The sequence below is a fragment of the Lagenorhynchus albirostris genome, chromosome 2, assembly GCF_949774975.1.
Source record: "Lagenorhynchus albirostris chromosome 2, mLagAlb1.1, whole genome shotgun sequence".
NCBI lineage: Eukaryota > Metazoa > Chordata > Mammalia > Artiodactyla > Delphinidae > Lagenorhynchus > Lagenorhynchus albirostris.
In genome coordinates this window covers 109,961,571-109,984,626 of record NC_083096.1, presented here as the reverse complement: position 1 = coordinate 109,984,626, position 23,056 = coordinate 109,961,571, and the positions used below count along the sequence as shown (strand labels likewise).

Here is a 23,056-nt window from a genome sequence, read left to right as displayed (position 1 = left end):
AGTCAGCTCACCTATGATTTTTAACTATAATGTTCTGTATTTTAAAAACAGGTACTTGCAAAAAAAAAAAGGGACTTCTATAATATCATCATGCCGTATTTAACTGTGCAGCTCTACTCCTTCCTCATATAGAAGTGGACTAAATCTCAGATGACAAGTATAATGTGGAGCACAGGCTCTGGAGTCAGATTGACCTTGGACAGTATCCTCACCTTAGTATTCAACTGGTGATCATTTAACTTCTTTGAGACTCAGTTTCCTCATTTAGATGAGAATAATAATAGTACCTCTTAGGGTTGTTTGAAAAATTAAGGCTTGAGGGCTTCCCTGGTGGCGCAGTGGTTGAGAGTCCGCCTGCCGATGCAGGAAACACGGGTTCGTGCCCCGGTCCAGGAAGATCCCACATGCCGCAGAGCGGCTGGGCCCGTGAGCCATGGCCACTGAGCCTGCGCGTCCGGAGCCTGTGCTCCTCAACGGGAGAGGCCACAGCGGTGAGGGGCCCGCGTACCATAAAAAAAAAAAAAAAAATCAAGACTTGAGATAATGCATATAAAACGCTGAACACAGAGCATGCATATAATAGATGATATATCTAAAATACACAGAACTCAGTGTTAGCTATTAGCAATATTATTATTTCATATAGCTGATGAATACATTTCTCAGATTGGTAATAAAGGAAGGCTGTTATAAGAATTTCACGTTTTAAAATTTGTGTAATAACTGTACAAAACTGTAATCAAGTTTGAAAAGTATATTAAGTAAAATATAATGCATATTCCTTTAACTTAGTAACCTTAGAAATAAAAAGAAAAGAATTATATTGGTGGTTATTGGATCAATGGGATATTTAACAGCTACTTTAATATTCTTACCTAATAGATCCTCTTAAGAGCATTAACCAATATATTTTTAGTAATAATTCATTAGTGAGATGAAATTTGGAAAGAAAAGTTTATTTCTATTTTGTAATACATTTTCATTAATGTTAATAATCAGTGTATAATTCATGCCCAAACATAATGTATATGTAAAACATGTATCTACAAGGGTCTAGAAAAGTCCTTGCACATGGGGTCACAGGTCTTTTACCTCCTTATATAAGGTTATTCCTAAGTATTTTATTCTTTACAATGTACTTGTAAGTGGGATTGTTTCTTTAAATTTTTCTTTCTGATAGTTCATTGTTGTATAGAAATGCAACAGATTTCTGTATATTAATTTTGTATTCTGCAACTTTACTGAATTCATTAATGAGCTCAAGTAGTTTTTTGGTAGCATCTTTAGGATTTTCTATGTATAGTATCATGTCATCTGCAATGAGTGACAGTGTTATTTTTTCCTTTCCAATTTAGATTCATTTTATTTCTTTTTCTTGTCTGGTTGCTGTGGCTAGGACTTTCAACACAATGTTGAATAAAAGTGCAGAGAGTGGGCATCCTTGCCTTGTTCCTGTTAGAGGAAATGCTTTCAGCTTTTCACTGTTGCATATGATGTTAGTTTTGGGCTTATCATATATGGCCTTTATTATGTTGAGGTATGTTCCATCTATATCTACTTTCTGGAGAGTTTTTTTAATCATAAATGGATGTTGAATTTTGTCAAAAGCTTTTTCTGCATCTATTGAGATCATCAGATGGTTTTTGTTCTTCAATTTGTTAATGTTGTGTGTCACATTAATTGATTTGTGGCTGTTGAACCATCCTTGCATCCCTGATATAAATTCCATTTGATCATGATGTATGATCCTTTTAATGTATTTTTGTATTCGGCTTGCCAATATTTTGTTGAGGATTTTTGCATCTATGTTCATCAGTGATATTGGCCTATAATTTTCTTTTTTTGTGGTATATTTGTCTGGTTTTGGTATCAGGGTGATATTGGCCTCATAGAATGAGTTTGGAAGCATTCCTTCCTCTGCAGTTTCTTGGGATAGTTTAAGAAGGATAAATGAGGTGGGTCCAGTGGCTAGAGCGGGCTCGCTGGTGGGTGGGGCTGAGTCTCAGGGGATTCTGGGGCTATTGTCTGCCTACTGGTGGGCAGAGCTGGGTTCCTGTGTCTCTGGCTGCAGGGCTCTGGGAGTTCTGGGTCTAGTGCCTACACACTGGTGTGTGCAGCTGGGTCCTGGGACCTCTGGTGGGTAGGGCCATGTCCAGGGGCTGCTGTGGGCTCAGGCGTGTTAAGGTACCCTGTCTGCTGGTGGGTGGGGCTGTGTCCCCACCTAGTAAGTTGCTTGGCCTGAGGAGTCCCAGTACTGGTGGGTGGGGGTGGGGGGAGCTGGGTCCTGACGTTAATAAGCTAGAGGGAGGATTCCAGAATGGCTCTTATTAACACCAGTGTCCACATGGTAGAACAAGCTCCCAAAAATGGCTGCCACCAGTGTCTTTGCCCCAGGGTGATCTCCAGTTGCCTCCTGTCTCTCTGGGAGACTCTCCATGATCAGCAGGTGGGTCTGACCCAGGTTCCTTTCAATTTACTGCTTCTGCCCTGGGTCCCGGAGCAGGTGAGATTTTGTATGTGTCCTTTCAGAGTGGAGTCTCTATTTCCCACAGTCCTCTGGGTCTCCGGAAAGTAAGCACCACTGGTCTTAAAAACCAGATGCTCTGGGGGCTCATCTTCCTGGTACAGGAACCCTGGGCTGCAAAGCCCATTGTGGGGCTCAGACCCCTCATTCCTTGGGGATAACCTCTGCAGTTGTAATAATTCTCCCATTTGTGGGTTACCCAACCCAAGGGTATGGGCCTTGACTATACCACGACTCCACCTCTCCTGTCCATCTCATTTAGGTTCCTTCCTTATACCTTTAGTTGTAGAAGATCTTTTCTGGTAGGTTCCGATCTTTTTCATCAATAGTTGTTCTGTAAATAGTTGTAATTTTGATGGGCTTATGAGGGGAGGTAAGCTCAGGGTCTTTGTACTCTGCCATCTTGGGAATTCCTCTTGCTTTATTTTCATTTTCATTCACTTCAATGTATTTTTTAATTTCCCTTGATACTTCTTTTGTTTTCTGTTTTTCTCTTTTCTTTTTTCTGCATTCCTGTGAATTACTTTTATATTTATTAAAAATTACCTTTTGATTTATCCATAGTGTTTTTGAGTTTAATGTCTTTGTATAGCTTTTTTCATGGTTGCTTTATGTATTACATCATATAAATATCACTTGTCACAGTTTACTGGTGTCATCAGTTTACCAATTCAAGCAAAGTACAGAAACTTTACTTTCATTTACATCCCATTACTATCTGCCACTTACGGTATAATTGTATTAAATATTTACTCTGCATACATTTAAAATCATATCACATCATGTTATAATTTTTGCTTTGTCTGTCAAACATATTTTTGAAAACTTGAAGAGAAGGAAAGTTTATTGTATTTACCCATGTGTTTATTCTTTTTTTTTTCTGGTGTTTTAAGATTTCTTCTTTTGTCTTTTTTTTTTTTTTTTTTCTGTCTAGAGAACTTCCTTTAATCAATCTTAGGGTAGATCTAGTGGCAGTAAATTACTATAGCTTTCTTTTGTATAAGAATATCTTATTTTCCCCTTCATTCTTGAAGGTGATTTTCTTTGGGTATAGGATTCTTTTATTTCACCACTTGAAAAACGTTGTGCCACTTCGTTCTGGCTCCATGACTTCTGATGAGAAATCTGCTGTTATTCCAGTTTTTTCTATAGTAGGCTTCATTTTCTCTGGCTGATTTCAAGATTTTTTCTTTATTTTTAGTTTTCAGAAGCTTAATTATGATGTATCTTGCCATGGATGTCTTTGGTTTATCTCATTTGGAGTTTGTTCAGAATCTTAAATCTTTATGTCTCTTGTCAAATGTCAAGTTTGCAGCCATGATTTCTTTGAGAACTCTTTCAGCCCTACTTTCTTTCCCCTTTCCTTCCAGGACTCTGTGACACCAATGTTAGATCCTTTGTTATATCCCACAGTTCCCCAAGGCTCTGTTGCTTTTTTTCCTCCAAGTATATTATCTCTTTGTTATTCTGATTGGGTAATTTCTTTTATTCCATGTTCCAGTTCACTAAATTTCTCTCCTTCCTTTCCATTCTACTATTGATCCTATTCACTGAGCTTTTCATCTTGATTATTTTGTTTTTGAGTTCTAACGTTTCTATTTAGTTCTTCTTTATGTATTCTATTTCATTAATGAGCTTATTTGCTGAGGCTTTCTCTTTTTTCATTTGGTTCAAGCTTATTTGTAATTGTTCATGAAAGCATTTTTATCATGACTGCTTTAAATCTTTGATAATTCTAACATCTCTGTATCCTTGATATTGTCGTTTCTTGATTATCTCTATTCATTGAGTTTGAGATCCTCTTGGATCTTGATACGTTGAGTACAATTTGATTGAAACCTGGATGTTTTTATATTATGTTGTGAGACTCTGGATCTTTTTTTTTCCTTTTAAATTGAATGAAAGATTCTTTAAATTCTGTAGTGCTTTATGGTTTTCAAAAGTTTCACACACATGATTTCATATAATCCCATAAGAACTCTTTTTCCCCCCCTTACCCCTATATTGCCCCTCCTCCTTTCCCCCTCTCCACTGGTAACCACTAGTTTGTTCTCTATATCTGTGGAGACTCTGAATTTTATTTAAACCTTCTGTTTTAGTTGACTTTTTCCAGTACTGCTCTGGCAAGGGAAGGGGTGCTGCTTTGTTACTGCCAAGTGGTGATAGAAGTCCAGGTTCCCTTGTTGGCCTCCATCAACACCTGGTGAGCTCATTGTTACCGCTAGGCAGGCATGAGAGTGGCCTCCTTCTGCTGGGGGATGGTGAAAGTCCTGATTCTTCACTAGGTCTCCTCTGTCACCACCAAGTGGGGAGGGGTGGGGGGCCTCTCATCACTGCCATGTGGAGGCAGGCTTTCTGATTCTTTGCTTGGTCTTCCCTGACACTGCAGACGTGCCTTGTTACCCGCTGCCTGGGATGAAAGTCCTGGCTCCCTACTTGGTCTTACCTGGCACCACACCATCAGGAATATTGGGCATCTGATCACACCCTTGTGAGGGTGGAAGTCTAGGCTACCCACTGGGCCTGTGCGAATGGAAGTGGGACCACAGTCTTTTTCTGTGGAGTTTGACTAAAGTAGAGTGATTATTATCTAAAGTCTTCTGTCTTACTATGCTGTCTCTTGGTGCTTTGGCAAGAGAGAGCAGGCTTTTGTTGGGTTTCTTTTTGTCTATGCCTGCTTCTCGGTTGCTCGCTTCTACTGCTCCAAGTCTGGGATATATGAGGCTAAAGAAAACTTTGGGAACTCACCACTGTTGTCATTCCTTGGGTCCCAAGGGCCCTAAGTAGTCTGTTTTCTTCTCTCCAGCTTTTAAGTCTTATGTTTGTCTTATATATAATGTCCAGGGTTTTTAGTTGTACTTCATGGGAGGAATAGCAAAACATAGGTTTACACTATCTTCCTTGAAGTGGAAGGTGCTCTCGACTCCTTTTTATAGGATGATCCACTTAAACATACTTATAAGTTTTAATGATAACACATGCACCCTTGCTGACTGCCTGGAAACCCCACAAGAAAGCATTTGCCAGTGTTGGGAGTCCAGCCTTTAGTCATCCATATAGGAATTTATTTTGTCAGTCCCCATGGTGATTGACTTCAAGGAGACTGACTCAGGCTAAAAATATTCATAAGAAAATGATGGGGCTTCCCTGGTGGCGCAGTGGTTGAGAGTCCGCCTGCCGATGCAGGGGACATGGGTTCGTGCCCGGGTCCGGGAGGATCCCACATGCCGCGGAGCGGCTGGGCCCGTGAGCCATGGCCACTGAGGAGCCTGTGCTCCGCAACGGGAGAGGCCACACAGTGAGAGGCCCGTGTACCGCAAAAAAAAAAAAAGAAAAAAGAAAGTGATGTATATAATCAGACAACCAATTTATTTAATTCATAATGATTACAAAGTGCTACTTCCATGAGGATCAGATAGTGTCTGGTTAGACAGTACATTCACAGTAAGTGGTCCTGCAAAAGGAATCACTTAACCTCATAATAGCTTTCTTTTGGTGCAACTTTGTTGCTTCCTACTTCTCATTATAAACACAGTTTATGGGGAATAAATTATACTTCAGAACAGTATTTGGGGATTTACACAACTCAGGATTTATCCCTAGAAAGTGCTAAGGATCCACTTTAATTCAGATGTTTGATGGCTCCAAGCTCTTAGAGCCCAAATTATCTAGCTCTGCAATAGGCACACTTGCCAGGGAGTCCTATCAGGTCAAGTTTTGTGCCGAGGCACCCTCCCCATAGACATTTTTTCAGTAGACGCTGCCAGTTTCATCGGTGATTTCTCTTTGCCTGCAATTCTTACTTGTGAGTAACCTCTTTTTTCAATATACATACTAATGCCTCTAGGCAGTTTACTATCAGGTCTTACTGTCCAAGAGCCATTTTTTTTTTAGAAGTAATTAAACTGGGGTCATGGAGCCCTCTGCCGATATTTGGGCTCTAAGAGGAAGCCCTGAAATGCACAAGTCAGCTGTACTGGAGACAGGGTCCATAGTTTTCATAACATTCTCAAAGGGGTCTGTGACCCAAAAAATCATTATGAGCCACTAATGAATATTTTTGCTCTGTTCTATTATACGTATGTAGTGTAAATCTGTTACAAACCACCTTTATTATCTACTGAAATCTTAATATTGTTATTGTCAACTTCTATGTTTTCTTTATATAATTATAGATAATAAAAATTTGGTCTTTTTTTCTTAATGTTCTTTGCCTTTTATTTATTATTTATTTACCTATATCTAACTATATATTTTTTACTTTAACATGCAGAAGTTTCAGTATTTGAAAGCAAGGCAATTTACTGGTCTTTCCGTTTGCGTTTTTTTTTTTTTTAATCCCTATAATCCTAAAATGTTACCCACTATACAGATATACTACACATTTTGAACATTTGTAAAATGTTTATTTTCTGCTGAGACCGTTGCACAATTGAGCTTTGGTGGGGGCGGAAGATTATATTCATGGGTCCTTTAATTTGTACAGAATACAAAACATTTCTCTAAATTATTTAATACATTGAAGATTTATTTAAATGTTCAAAGAGAAAAGGTGTTTCCCCAAATAATGACCTTAATGTTAAAAAAAAAAACTAGTCAAAGAATATGTTGCAATTTTTAAAAACATCTTTTCTCCAGTTATTTTTCTTTTTTCTGTAGTCTAATATTTACATCTTGTGACTTTAATCCTTTGTAAGACTTATGTTGGTGTATTTAATGCAGTGCTTTATACTTAGCTTGATCATTATGTTCTTTCAATAAATAAGCCTTTAATGCCCTGTCAGTGCAGAAATAGGTAATTATTGCTATTATGAATGGCCTTTTAAAAGACTTGTGTTTGTTGGTAATCTGCCATGTGGAAAGGTCACTGAACTGAGATGTATGCCACCTTCAATAGGAGCCTAGAAGAACTAGAATTGCCATGAAGTTCAGTGTCCATCTTCAGTGTTTGGAATATTAGTGCCAGTTGTGCTTGGCCTGCCTGTAATATCATGACTCAGATTGCACTCCATGTTATTTGCAGGCTGTACATTTTGTGGTAGTTCTGAAATAACTTGCATAGCAGATTCTCTATAATTCATTACTCAAACATGAAAAAAGCATTACTTCAAAATGTATCTTTAGTATTTTAAATATGCTGCCTACATTATCTAAGTGTACTCCAAATGTGCTGTAACTAATAAAGCTTCCCCACTGATTTAAGAGAGTCTCAGAAGTTATACTAACTAGGTGCAGAGCTTCTTTGATTAAAAAAAAAAAAAAAGGAACTATTGAGTACTTACTAAGTAAAGAAAATGGCCATATTGCAAACATCCTTACTGGTTTTAAGTATTGTCACAGGAGAAAAGAGATAGTAGTTCACCATCAACAGTAGTTACTGTTATTTTTCAACTAAGTGAGATTTGATTTTATAGTCTAATATTACTAGCAAAAAGTATCTTAATATTCCACACTATTTTTATCTTTTTATGTAGTTTTAGGCATAATACTACATTAGTAATTATCTTGTTTGCTTAAGCAAAGTAAAAGCATTTGAAAAATAGAAAATGCATATAAATGTATTATTTGAATGAGGAAAGTAGTTACCTGAATTTGCATCTTTTCATAATTTAAGAAATGTTTTAAAATTGTGTGAAATATACAGTTCATATGCTTTAATACACATAGTGAACCAAAAACAATGATTAATTTTAAAAACATGCTAGTTTCATGCTCCAGCTAGAGTTTTAGCACCTTAAAAAATAAAAAATCCATAGACTAAATAATAACTTCTTTTAAAAAAATAACAAAATCTGTTTCTTTTCCAAATTCTTGATTTCAGAAAAACTAGTGAAAGTAAATTCAGCATTGTTGGTTGTTGGTGTAGCCATTAAAAGTAAAGGTAATTTCACGTATGTCTGGCCTGCTGTAGGAAACCTCTCACACTTCTGTCAGCCCTTAAATGACAACAGTACTGTTTTATTTCCCTTAGTAGAAAAAGGAGGATGTGTGGACATAATAATACCATAATAGTTTTGGACTGTGGTGATAGTTTGAGGTCGTTTGGAAGATAAAATTCCTTTAAAATTATTGAATATAATATGCTTAGGCTCTCCATAAATACATGTTGAATTTAATGAGACAGCTTCCATATCCTATGGAAATGCTTGAGCATCATACATTACCTTGATTATAGATTCATTTGCAAAGTACTGTCAATTTGAAAAATAGTATGCTTTCTAAACATGTGGTATATGTTTCTTAAAAGTCTGTCCAGATTTCTTTTTCTTTCTATTTATTCTTAGTGTTTTTCTATGCATTGTCTTTTTTTTCTTGGCCCTTAAATGTTGGTATTTCCTAAGATTCTGTTCTAAGATTACTGTCTCTTTCCATGCTATGTATTCTACACTATCTAGGTAGTTTCATCCATTCCTATGGTTTTTCCAGATGTTTTTCTTCTGCATGAACCTTTATTCTCAGCACTTGACCTATGAGCCCAATTATCTTTATCTCCTGTGTGTCCCAGACAGTATGTTCAACATTAAGCTCATCTCTTTCTCTCCACATTCCCAACTAACTCTCCCCCATGAAAATGGATACACTTGTATGCATATATGTGCTTCTCTTCCTGCTTTGGAAAGCACACTGCTAGTAAGCAGCAGGCCTGAAACTTTAATTCAAGTCTTCTGAATGTGAATCCTCAGCTCAGAGCATACTGTATTAACATAGTGGCCATATCTTCTGAACCAAAATTTAATATGCATAGTCAGACAATATTTGAAGCCTGAACTTGTTATTGTAATTATACCACATTGCTTTTTCATGTCACTTTACTAAATTGTCGCCAGTATGGTAGGTAGATGCTAACACAAATATAATGTAAAATTGCAATTATGTATGAGACGTGCAGTATGAGGTATGTACACATACTTTGTGTGTGTGTGATTTGAGCTAGTTAGGGAGATTAGATGATGCTTCCCTTGCAAGTGATGATTAAATTCAATGTGAAGTTTGAGGAGTTCACTAGGTATGGTCGAGGTTGAGGGAGAATGGATGAGAGTTCAAGGCAGGTAAGATAGCTTGCACAGAGATCTGGTGGTGGGAGGGTGCATGCTGTGTGTGAACAGTTGTCTTTGTGCAAAGTAACTTGCAATCTTGTTATATTTTCCCCCTCATTTCTTCCCCTTTTCTTTCTTTATTTGAAGCTGAAGATTTCGAAAGCAAAATGTTACTGCTTTTCAAACTGCTTGGTGGACAGTGATTTGAATTAGAGGAACCATGGAATTTAAGGAATAAACGTAACCAGGACTTATCTGTAATGCAACACCAAAAAGAAAAAGGTTTTATTATGGTGTCGTTTCTACTGTTGTTACCTAAAAATCACACCAGCATTTATAATCACTGCCCTGCTACATTTTGATAAAGCAGGCGATAACTACATCCTAAGCAATAAATTTCAAAATCATTGCCTAAATTATAAGTAATTTATTTTCTAAGTGTATTTTTTTACTGTGAAGTTTAGTATTCTATTCAGTCTGTCTTTATGTGTTTGAAAATTAGTTCAGGCTGTAGAAATTCTATTGGAATGAAAAGTGTCTTTTGAACTACACTGAAGAACTCTCTGGTCTGTGGAGTTCTAAACTTGATGACTGTTTATTCTTTCATTCTTCCTATGCATATGTATTATCCTTCAGAGGTAATTCTGAACTTTTGGCCCTCAAAACATTTTTTCAGCTGCTCTTAACCCGGTTCTTGAATAGGAAAACTATGTTCCAGGACTAGGAAATTATTTTCAGTGTTTACAACTTCCTTATAGTGTCTTTTTTTGTTTGTTTGTTTTTGCGGTACGCAGGCCTCTCACCGCTGTGGCCCCTCCCATTGCGGAGCACAGGCTCCGGACGCACAGGCTCAGCGGCCATGGCCCAAGGGCCCAGCCGCTCCGCGGCACGTGGGATCCTCCCGGACCGGGGCACGAACCCGCGTCCCCTGCATCGGCAGGCGGACTCTCAACCACTGCGCCACCAGGGAAGCCCCCTTATAGTGTCTTTTAATACTAAGTTCATAATCTGTTTTTCTTTGCAGAAAGGGCTATTGCAAGACATGAAGTTCGAGAGATTGAGCAGCGACATACGATGGATGGCCCTCGGCAAGACGCAGCTTTAGATGAGGAAGAAGACATGGTGATCATTTATAACAGAGTCCCCAAAACTGCAAGCACCTCTTTTACCAATATTGCCTATGACCTATGTGCAAAGAATAAATACCATGTTCTTCACATCAACACTACCAAAAATAATCCAGTAATGTCACTGCAAGATCAGGTAAATACCACGTAGGGGATGCGTAATGTTTTCTGACACTTCCTAACTCAAATTTTGTATCTCAAAGAGATAAAGCATTTTAAGGGATATATATGATGAGCCCAGTGGATTGTAAGTTTCTTGGGGGAAAGGACCAACCGAACTTGCCTATAATTTTACATTCTTCACATTCTTGAAATTTTGAAGAGAATATTGATGCTCTTCAGTATGGTATCCTTTTAAAAATGTGAAATATTTTTAGCAGATGCCCTGCAATAAAAATCATTATATTGTCTCCACTTATGATTGAGAAATCTTTATTTGATGAATACCTATGTTCTATATGGTTCAGTTTTGCGACTAGACTCCTGCATTTCATCTTAACTTTACTATAATTTTTGTAAGTATTAGCTATAAACTCCTGACAAACAGGGATTGCGGCTTATAATTTTAACATAATCTTGCCTTTCAGGTTGTTAAGAATCTTTAGATAAACAGGTAGATAGATACTTTTATGAAATGGTTTTAAGAAAAGTGGAGCAAGTTATCATGAAATGAAATTGACTCCCCTCTTTAACAATAGTTTCAGATATTTTCTTCACACCTGGAGTTCTGACTATAATTATAAAGTTCTCTCTACAAATACTGAAGGGAATGGGAATTAGGCCCCATGAGACGAAAAGATAATATTTGAAAATACTATGTAGGCTCAAATACCTTATTGAGGTAACTTATTAGAAAGGTATTTGTGATAGTCATATAGTTAGAATGTATTTATCTGTTTGACTGAAGATAGCTGAACCTGTTTTATTGTCACAGAATCGATTGTTATCCCACTATTTAGCATACCTATAATCCTCACACTGAAGCAAGAGAATAACATTGATACACAAGGTTAGGATCACTTTCTTGCTGTAGGGCTATTTGTAAAGGCTAATTGTATATGGCATATCATCTGCCCATGTAATTCTTGGCTCTCTGAATTATCCCTAATTACTCTTTTTTATAAAACCAAAAACCTACATTCATCAGCCAAATCAAATAACTCTTCTGTAAAGGAGAAGAAACATGAGCTTATTTAGCTAAGTGGGTCATAAAAACCATTCATTATGTAATATTGTATATCTCAAGGGCAAGTATCTTAAATCATCAGGTTTTATACAGTGTGTAGTAGATTTTAAGTGTATCTGCATGATTGCTTTTCAGAATATGTCTTGGTTTAAAAGGAACATTTCTTAGCACTCACATAATAATTTTAGATTTCTTCAGTAGTATTGTTTAGAAAAATAAAGTCAGCTTGTTTGTTCAGATTTTTAGAATTTGTGTCCAAATTTTCTGTCCAGCATTACAAAGTTGTCTGGCAGCTATGCGATTTCTGAAAATGACGTTGACCTTTTTTTTTTTCCCTCATGAAATATAAATCTACAGAAGCTCACCACATAAGACATTTATAGGCATCATGTAGTGGTACATTTCCCCGGTTGCATTTGGATGAGATAAAACTTCTGTGTTTCTTTCAGTAGCTTGTTGTGTGTGTGTGTGTGTGTGTGTGTGTGTGTGTGTGTGTGTAAATATATGCAGCAAAAGAGAAGCGTAAACACTGTCTTAAAGGCAACTGGATTACATAATGAACAACACTTAAAACATGTTTGGGCGGAGTAGAAGAATAGTCTTAATCACTAGCTGGCATACTTCAAAATGTCAGCTGGTAGTTCAACACCTGGTCTTAATTAGGAATAGCTTATATACCAAATGTTCTCTAATATACCATATCTAAATTACTTACCGGTGTCTTGTTCTGTGTAGAAGCAGTTCTTCAAACAAGTCATAGGTATCGCTTCCCTTCCCTTTGCATGACATATTAGATAGTGTTTTAATTTCACTTTCAATCTAGTAAGCTTCATTTAGATGTGAAGTTTTGAATTACTAGATGCCTTGAAAATAATTTTTAAAATATCCCCTGAACCCCATCTTGTATAACACACTTGATTTTAATACCATATTTTTATTGTCCTTGTGAACTGTTCTCAACTGCCCTATTATTTATATAGGAATTAATAAATGACCTATTTTGCTCTTCTTTATTCTCTGAGAAATAGTTTCTAATCAGTATCTAACTCAAGTGAGACTTAAAAGATGAGATTTTTATTAAATCTGCTGTTGTCCCAATCTTCCATTTAAAGCCCAGTTTACTCATAAAAATATTTTGGGATGTAATAGGTGATTACACCCTTTATTCCCTCACCTTCCAACCTCAGCAGTCCAGTCTGCTTAATATCTATCTGCCTTTAGCCCCAGCTCTTTCCTAGATGTATTTTGTACTGGCGACTGTGCTAAACTGTTTACATGCTTAATTATTTCTCACAAAAATTTTAGAGGCAAAGCCCAAATGTTTCTAGTCTGGTATAAAAGTATTCAATGTGTAACAGTTATGGGTATTCTTAGAAACAGTTCTCAACTCTGCTTGCAAGTTTTCATTTATTTATCGCGTATGTAATGTGTACAGAGATTATTCTGCATTCTTTGAGGAATTACCAAAGAAATAAAAAGCAAGGCTGTGTCTTTCAAGGAGCTTATTTATAATTTACTACGGAATGTAAAACATAATCGCAGGAACTATGAGGACTATTCAAAGACAACATCAGTTTATGGTGTTCTCACCAAAATGTTTAACCTGGACCTCATCTTGAGAAAACAGGCAAATCCATATTGTAGAACATTCTCTAGAACAACTGTCCTGAACTCATCTAAAGTGTCAATGTTATGACAACCAAAAAAAAAGGGTGGGGGGAGATGGACTAGAGGAGACTAAAGGGACATGAAAACCAAATGTATTTTGTGACCCATGATTGGATCCTTGATCAAAAACGTCTGCTACTTTGATTCAGAAACAAATAAGTGTGCGTGTGCACAGAGAAAAAGGGGGAAAGAAGAAGATAAACAGAAGTGACAAAACATTAACAGTTACCCTTGGTGAAGAGTGTACAGATGTTGACTACTATTCTTTCAACTTTTCCATAGTTTAGGAATTTTTCAAAATTAAGAAGTTTGAGGAACAGTTAGAACAAGGAGATTAGAAGATAAACATTTGAGAATATAAGGCATGAGAAGACTAAGTGTTAAGAATGAGGTGGACTCAGTCATGAAAGTTATATTTTTGAGATTTGGGCTTTACTCTGTTAATAGACAGGAATTGGCAGGAGACAGGTAATCAGCTCTTCTAGTTGGAAAGTGAAGTTTACTCTGCTATCACAAAATATCTCTGTATTACAGAACATCTTGTCTTTAAAGTAACTATGCCAAATAGGTGAAGTGGCAGCATCTTTTATGATCTTTCTTAATTCTTTTCTGCTCTCACATATTTAGGTCTGATCATATTTAAGATCTTTCTAAGAAACTGGAAATATCCAGAATTTGCATTCTCTGTAGAACAGTGTAGTAATTTTTTTTTTTCTTTTTAACTTACTGTTAAACCAACTTCTGGTCATTTGCAGTAGCGCATATGGTTTGATATTAGTTGCAGATACTGATTTTTCAGAACAACACTTTAGATGAATGCCTCTCAACCTATAATGTGTATACTGAACACCAGTTAAAATACAGATTCCTATTCAGAAGGACTAAGATAAAGCCTGATATTCTGAATTTCTAAAAAGCTTCCTGTTAATGCCAAAACTGATGCTTCTGGTCCTTGAACCAAAGTTTGAGTAGCAAAGATCTAGAATAGGATTCTCAGTGAAGTGATGGGAAGATGCATATTATAATCTTCACAGGATGGTGAGTTACTTATCTTTAGATTCGTATTCCTACCTCCACAAGAAAATCCAAATTCCTTATCTAGGCCAACAGGTCCTTCTTAATCAAGCCCTTGTCCATTGTCCCTTGCTTCAACCTCTCATTTACTAGCCACACTGGCCTTTTGGTTCTCTGAATGCACCAAGCCTTTCCTGCTTCAAGGCCACTATACTTATTTCCTCTTAGAACGCACTCTGGCTTCTCACAATTGGCTTCGTGTTATCCATTTAAGGTTTCAGCTTAATGACCTCTTCATAGCAAAACCTTACTTGGCCATCCTATATATTAAATACCTCTTCCAACTTACTGTGTACCATCATTCTTTCAGTATCTTTCCTATTACTTATTGATTTATTTGTTTACTGTCTTTTTCTCTATTATAATTTAAGCTCCTTAAGGGCAGGAACCTTGCCTTGTTCACCTTGTATCCCTGTGCTTAGAACCGTGCCTGAGACATAGTAGATACATAAATTTTTTGTTGAATGAATGAATGAACAAATGAACCCATTTAGATTCTGAAGGCAGTTCTTAGCTGAGCATGATGCCGTGATGATAACTGCTGGCAGAGGTAGCCCCTCTGATTGATAGCAGTATGAGCATGACCTCTCCTTACCTCAGGTGATTTGGGACACATACGCCCCCTCCCACAAAAAAAAAAAAGTGATTGAACAACACAGTTCTGAATTTTAGTGAAGATAGTATATTATGTTCTATTGCTGCTGAACCTTTCTTATATTTTATCCAACCATTCCTCAGTTTTTCTCTTTGCGTAGAAAACTTTCTGTCTAATGTAGTCTCATAAAACTACCCACAGCTGTACAATGAATGTTTACTTTAAGTGTATGCATGAGTAGGAGTTTGGTATGTATAATTACCCAAGTTAATAGCAGTGTTCACTCAATAGGTAGTAATTACAAAGTTGGAATTTGGCCAGGATGTTCGGGATGACATTCCTACTTTTAGATAGTGAAAACAAGTTCTTTTGTGATCACAGATAATCATAATGTTGAGATTAATCTCATTAAGAATATAAGTCTAGATATAGTGTTAGTGCGATGGTGCTTTCTCAGCTTTTCTTATAGCACTGGTTCAGGTCTGGTTCGACTAGCAAATAAATCACACCACTCCCTACATTATTGCTTGTGTTTTCCCTAAAGGCATCTTGTGATTACTTGCTAACCTGACTCTGCTTGAGTTATAAAATCTGACAAAAATCACAGTTTAGAATCTGCTCCAGGCTAGCCATAAAAACATCTCTTTTCCTGTACTATATCTAACTACTACTTCTGAAACATCTTCTTGATAGCCTTTTGCAATCAGAGTATGGAAATCCTCTTTGGATAAGGTCACTATGGTGACTTTATTTCTTTTCCCCAAGAGTTTTCGGTGTCTTCAGACTCAACCTCATTTGATACTACTAGCTTTGTTCCTTTTTGCCTCTCACTTTATCGTTCATTAGTGCCAAGTATCATAGTCAGTAAGAATCTATAAAATGAACTGAGTAAAAGCTTGCTCACCTGATCTGCATTTTCCCCTACTCCTCTCTATTCCAGAGCTTTATCTCAAGGTCTTGGGCAGAATGCGCCACTGTAGAGGAAAACCAGAAGAAACACTGAGAGACAAGTGGTACAGAAGAGGCGAGAAGGCAGAAAATGACAGGGCAGGAACTGCAGCTAGACTCGTGAAAGGGAACAAGTGAAGATGAAGAGAGAGGAGGGTAGGGAAAACTCTGGAGAACTAAGAGGATAAATATTAAACATGGCTAAAAGGAGAAGTGGCTAAATTAATACTTTGAAAGGAAAATGTTAAAAACATACTGTTCTTCAAAGAGGATTAATTAGATCGTTATGACCTTGCAGATCACTTTTGAAGAGGAGATTAGGATGGTGTAGAATTTCAGTTGTATGTAAGTGACACTTCTAAATGCTCAGACCATTCTCCAGATTAGTGTGAACCACCACTTTAACCTTATTGACAACATTTGTTTGCTTAGCACTTTTTTCTTTCCTGTGAAGTAAATCTCAGCTCAGCATCTTTTTGATTTATTGCAAATTGTAAATCAGCCACAGCTTTATTAATGAGACTTTAGCAGATTGCCTGAGTTAAATGTTGATGAGATGAAAGAAAAAACATACATATACATATATATTAAGTACGTAGCCTTCAGTATTCTCTTAGTTGGAGATTAGAGAAAGATTCTGTGGGTTTTGGAGACTTAGCAATAATATAGTGTAGAGAATTTAAAAGCAATAATAACCCACCTGAATTTGTGTCAGAATTAATTTAGTAAAATAAAATTCAAAGTCCTACAGAGTCATTTAGACTGGATCTCTTAGTTTTGACCAGCAGTGTTCAACCCCTGAGGTTACCCAAGACAATAAAAAGGCAAGAGTAAGTCAGCGGCCATTGTTGAAAAAGGGTTATTCAGTATGAGCAATATGAGAGTAGTGAGCAGGGCGGATTGGAAGTTGAGATTATAATGAATGTAATGAGGAAAATAAACAATTGAGAGAGATATATCAACAGAGCTTTGAGATCTTAGAGGTTGAGGAGTTTTGAATGACTGGATCTCAGGGGTTTCCTGAGCAGTGGATAAAGCCTGAAATTCTCAGTGTCCAAATTTGTTGATCAGAATTATAGTACAAACGATATCTGTCTGCTCTTCTTTCAAATCCTTCTGGTTCCCCCCTCCCTTGTTTAAATTGGACAATAATAGATTAAAGAAATTAGCTAGTGGTATAGAAGGATGATTGGACCAAAATCTGAGGTATACGGTTCTTGGGCTTCAGTTTCTTTATCTATAAAATAACGAGTACAGGATATCCTTGGCCCTTTCACCTCTAAAATGCTGATTCTATAAACAAGAGAGTTTGAGTTTGGTGACAGCAGTAGAAGATTCATGCCTTGTTCTGTTCTGTTCCCTGAGTCCACCTGGAGGCATAACCCTTTTACTTATTTTGTTACTTTTTATACTGTGTTTCTTGGCATGCTTTGGTTCTGACGTGCTTCCGGCATCACTGTGTGTGGGTAGATGGAGAAGACTGAGTACCAGGGTCATTCTGCTCCCGTCCCCCATTCTTTTTTATATATTGTGGTAGCTTATAAGATATTCTTTAAAAAATTGTTCTATTTCAGTATACTTTTTTCCATATCACAAAAGCAGTGACTAGGAGAATATATCCTTGCTAAAGAGCTTCTGTAGACCTCAGGCCTCCTTTGCAGGTGCTGCGGAAACAAGCTTCACGTTGATAAAACCAAGAGCTAGGTCCTGGGCCCACACACGCTAAAGTCGTGTTCCTTGGTGTGGCCCATTGACCTGGCCATCACGTGGAAACTTGTTAGAAGTCCAGAAACTTGGGCCCCACTCCGGACCTTCTGAATCAGAATCTGTGTTTTAACAAGAGTCCCAGATGATTCATTTGCACGTTGAGTTTGGGAAGCCCGGCAGCAGTCCAGATCTCATCCAGCTTCCTGGGCTCTTCACCTCACATCGAAGGACACATGGCAGATGAAGTGTGTCTTTAGGAGGATTTAGTTTGATCTTGACTGTTCTTTGGAAGGGTGGAGGAAAAAAGGATACTTGAAGTTTACACCTAAGTCTTTCATCACAGTGTACTATGATCCTCTAACATTTGGCTTATGTAGCACAGTTTTGTCAGACTTCAATCTGGCATCTCCTTTCATTTCCCTCTTACACCATCACATCCATATTAAATCAGCTTCTGGAAAATAGAGCTGAGTTGTAAATATGTCTTAAGCTCCCTTGAACCATCACCTACCATTCCTATTCTCTTTGCCTTCTATTTCTCCCTCATTTGGTGCTGAAATACTGAAACTGATTTTCATAGAATCAAAAGCTTGTTTAATTTACCATTAAGTGAAAATTATAAGGATTTTTCATATTCAACATGTAAATTTTTTTAAGGATTCAGTTTATGGGTCATGTAATTTTTTATTTTCTGTTTCTTTTTCACTTGTCACTTGATATTTTTATTCTATTTGATGCCTTACTTGAAGAAGAAATAGGAAAGAACCTGGTAATCTCAAATCACACATTTGTTTGGCTCTTCTGTTTTGGTGGGGAAAAACTGCAAATATCTGCAAAAATATAATTGTGTATTCTCTAATGCAAAATAATTTTGTTATCTACATCCAATTTTCAGATGTTAAGGATGTGTGTGTGTAAGATAATAACATAAGGTTCATTTCATTTCCCTTCTAAAAACTCCATTATTTCTCTTAGTATATGAGTTATTGATGCTTCCCCTAAAAAATAAATTCTACTTCCAGAATCTTCCATTTTTCCTTAGTTCACATCCTCCGACATAAGGTTGCTTCTGCACTGCTTCCCTACTCTGTCCTTACCAATGGGCCTTATCCAGGAGGTAGCCATCATTCATGGCTATTAACTTATTGACTGACCTGGTAAGAAGTGCGCCAGAATACCTCCATGTGACTAACTCTATTCTAAAACGTAAATGAAAGATTGATAAATTGTCAGAAGTATGCGATTGACAGTCCTGTGTGTTAGAGGCTGAGGTCACAGCTTGCAGATGCTTTCAGTGCAGCAGGGGGCACTGGGCCCCCAACCCCTCACCCATCCCCACCCTGTCTCTAGTCTCCAGAAGAGATTCTCAACCACCTACTGTTGATCATGCAGAGATTTTCTTATTAGAAATTTATACCATTTTTCTTTGAGAAATTATGTATCACTGCCTTGCAGCTGGTTTATAAAGTTCTATATTAACCAGTTTTTAACATTTTAATAAGATATTTACAGTTAAATAATTTTTATATTAACTAATCTTTTGTACACTTTTAATTCCAATAGATTAAAATAGTAATATTTAGATATCTTAAAAATTTTATGTGTATCACACCTCTAATTTTATTAAGCTTTTTTATCAACAAGTTAATGATATCTGCTCAAGCTTATGATATCTGCTCTTAGCTCTTTCAAGGCTTCTGTTTCTCATCCTTTCTTTAATCATTTGGATTAAGGATTAGTTGATATTTGTTATTTGTGGAGTCATTAATAAATGAGAATTTTTATGAATAACAAGTCTCTGAGAAGAAAACAGATTTGCATAGACTATCCCCATACTGAAGTGCTGCCTGCTTCACCTTGGGTGTTGGTACCCACCCTCCCTTCCCCTCCCCTCCCCTCCCCTCCCTTCCCCTCCCCATATAAATGTACTCACTCTACTGTGTTGTAAATGGTTGCCTTGTGCAGTTTTGTTTTCAGGATCCTCTTTCACTCTTTTCTGAGTGTGGTGATAGTAGCTTCTCTATGATGAATTAGCAATTACAGGTCACTGCTTTCCTTAGTTGAAGCCTGTATTTCAAGCTCTGTAATCGTCAAAGTGGTGTGATTGCTTTTGAATGTCTAAATGAAAAGTATTTTGCTATCACCAAACTTCATTTTCTTTAAATTGTAGTTAAATAATAATGTTCTCCTTTTTTAGGTGCGCTTTGTAAAGAATATAACTTCCTGGAAAGAGATGAAACCAGGGTTTTATCATGGGCACATTTCTTATTTGGATTTTGCAAAGTAAGTTATATCTAAAATGATACACGAAAGAATGCTTTGTACTTTAGCAGCCTAAAAAGGAATCAATTTATTAAATTATTATGATTTTGATGTTAAAAAAACGTACTGGCTTGTGTTTGCCACTTTTAGATATGTAATTTAAATATACCTTCTAGTGTTATACTGCCCTCTAGTGTTCATAAATCGATAATTGTCATACTAATTTTAGAAATTCAAGGTAGATTAAATTTAGGTAATGCCCTTTAAACTTATTTATTATTATTATATTTCTGCTTCCTGTACAGTCAAATGACACTATTTTAGGAGAGCCCCAAGTTTTAAGCTAGAGGCCAATCAGAGTATGACTTACCACGTCACTGACGGAGAACAGAGAAAGCAAAGGAGCCACTACTCAGTTATTGGTGCCCTAAAGTGTCTGCTTCTCAGCCAAGACACATTTCCCCTTGGGCTACCTTGTTTTAGCTTTAAAAATGAGATATATTCTAAGGAGACTTTTCTTTTTCTGAGTGAATGGCGTTTTGGGTTTTTTTTTAACATGTTTATTGGAGTATAATTGCTTTACAATGGTGTGTTAGTTTCTGCTTTATAACAAAGTGAATCAGCTATACATATACATATATCCCCATACCTCCTGCCTCTTGCATCTCCCTCCCACCCTCCCTATCCCTCTAGGTGGTCACAAAGCACCGAGCTGATCTCCCTGTGCTATGCAGCTGCTTCCTATTAGGTATCTATTTTACATTTGGTAGTGTATATATGTCCATGCCACTCTCTCACTTCATCCCAGCTTACTGTTCCCCCTCCCCGTGACCTCAAGTCCATTCTCTACATCTGCATCTTTATTCCTGTCCTGCCCCTAGGTTCTTCAGAACCATTTTTTTTTTAGATTCCATATATATGTGTTACCATACAGTATTTATTTTTCTCTTTCTGATTTACTGTATGACAGTCAGACTAACTCTGTATGACAGTCTGTAGGTCCATCCACCTCACTACAAATAACTCAATTTAGTCTCTTTTGGCCGAGTAATATTCCATTGTATATATGTGCCACATCTTCTTTACCCATTCGTCTTTCAATGGACACTTAGGTCGCTACCATGTCCTGGCTCTTGTAAATAGAGCTGCAATGAACATTGTGGTACATGAATTTTTGAATTATGGTTTTCTCAGCGTATATGCCCAGTAGTGGGATTGCTGATTTGTATGGTAGTCCTATTTTTAGTTTTGTAAGTAACCTCCATACTGTTCTCCATAGTGGCTGTATCAATTTACATTCCCACCAACAGTACAAGAGGGTTCCCTCTTCTTCACACCCTCTCCAGCATTTATTGTTTGTAGATCTTTTGATGATGGCCATTCTGACTGGTGTGAGGTGATACCTCATTGTAGTTTTGAGTTGTATTTCTCTGATTAGTGATGTTGAGCATCCTTTCATGTGTTTGTTGGCAATCTGTATATCTTCTTTGGAGAAATGTCTATTTAGGTCTTCTGCCCATTTTTGGATTGGGTTGTTTGTTTTGTTGATATTGAGCTGCATGAGCTGTTTATAAATTTTGGAGATTAATCCTTTGTCAGTTGCTTCATTTGCAAATATTTTCTCCCATTCTGAGGGTTGTCCTTTCGTCTTGTTTATGGTTTCCTTTGCTGTGCAAAAGCTTTGAAGTTTCATTAGGTCCCATTTGTTTATTTTCTTTGTTATTTCCATTACTCTAGGAGGTGGGTCAAAAGGATCTTGCTGTGATTTATGTAGTAAAGTGTTCTGTCTATGTTTTCCTCTAAGAGATTTGTAGTGCCTGGCCTTACATTTAGGTCTTTATCCATTTTGAGTTTATTTTTGTATACAGTGTTAGGGAGTGTTCTAATTTCATTCTTTTACATGTAGCTGTCCAGTTTTCCCAGCACCACTTATTGAAGAGGCTGTCTTTTCTCCATTGTATACTCTTGCCTCCTTTATCAAAGATAAGGTGACCATATGTGCATGGGTTTATCTCTGGGCTTTCTATCCTGTTCCATTGATCTATATTTCTGTTTGGGTACCAGTACCATTCTGTCTTGATTACTGTAGCTTTGTGGTATAGTCTGAAGTCAGGGAATCTGATTCCTCCAGCTACATTTTTCTTTCTCAATATTGCTTTGGCTATTTGGGGTCTTTTGTGTTTCCACACAAATTGTGAAATTTTTTGTTCTAGTTCTGTGAAAAATGCCAGTGGTAGTTTGATAGGGATTGCATTGAATCTGTAGATTGTTTTGGGTAGTATAGTCATTTTCACAATGTTGATTCTTCCAATCCAAGAACATGGTATATCTCTCCATCTGTTTGTGTCGTGTTTAATTTCTTTCATCAGTGTCTTATAGTTTTCTGCAACAGGTAGTTTGTCTCCTTAGGTTGGTTTATTCCTAGGTATTTTATTCTTTTTGTTGCAATGGCAAATGGGAGTGTTTCCTTAATTTCTGTTTCATACTTTTCATCTTTAGTGTCTAGGAATGCAAGAGATTTCTGTGCATTAATTTTGTATCCTGCTACTTTACCAAATTCATTGATTAGCTCTAGTAGTTTTCTGGTAGCATTTTTAGGATTCTCTATGTATAGTGTCATGTCATCTGCAAACAGTGACAGTTTTACTTCTTTTCCGATTTGGATTCCTTTTATTTCGTTTTCTTCTCTGATTGTTGTAGCTAAAACTTCCAAAACTATGTTGAATAATAGTGGTGAAAGTGGACACCGTTGTCTTGTTCATGATCTTAGAGGAAATCATTTCAGTTTTTCACCATTGAGAATGATGTTGGCTATGGGTTTGTCATATATGGCCTTTATTACGTTGAGGTAGATTCCCTCTATTCCTACTTTCTGGAGGGTTTTTATCATAAATGGGTGTTGAATTTTGTCAAAAGCTTTTTCTGCAT

General features: G+C 36.9%; 1 protein-coding gene across 4 annotated transcripts in view; it reads left to right on the top strand.

The window, feature by feature from the left end:
* The window catches only part of HS2ST1 (heparan sulfate 2-O-sulfotransferase 1), a 183,123-nt gene that overhangs the window by 134,067 nt on the left and 26,000 nt on the right, over positions 1–23,056 (top strand). For 2 of the 4 annotated variants that reach the window (XM_060139626.1, XM_060139624.1), the window contains 3 exons: positions 9,709–9,843; positions 10,586–10,824; positions 20,064–20,149. In XM_060139626.1, coding sequence (XP_059995609.1) covers positions 9,822–9,843; positions 10,586–10,824; positions 20,064–20,149 — 347 coding nt within the window. In that variant the 5' untranslated portion in view covers positions 9,709–9,821. The remainder of the gene's footprint in view (positions 1–9,708; positions 9,844–10,585; positions 10,825–20,063; positions 20,150–23,056) is intronic. The other 2 variants (XM_060139623.1, XM_060139622.1) reach the window with 1 other exon arrangement.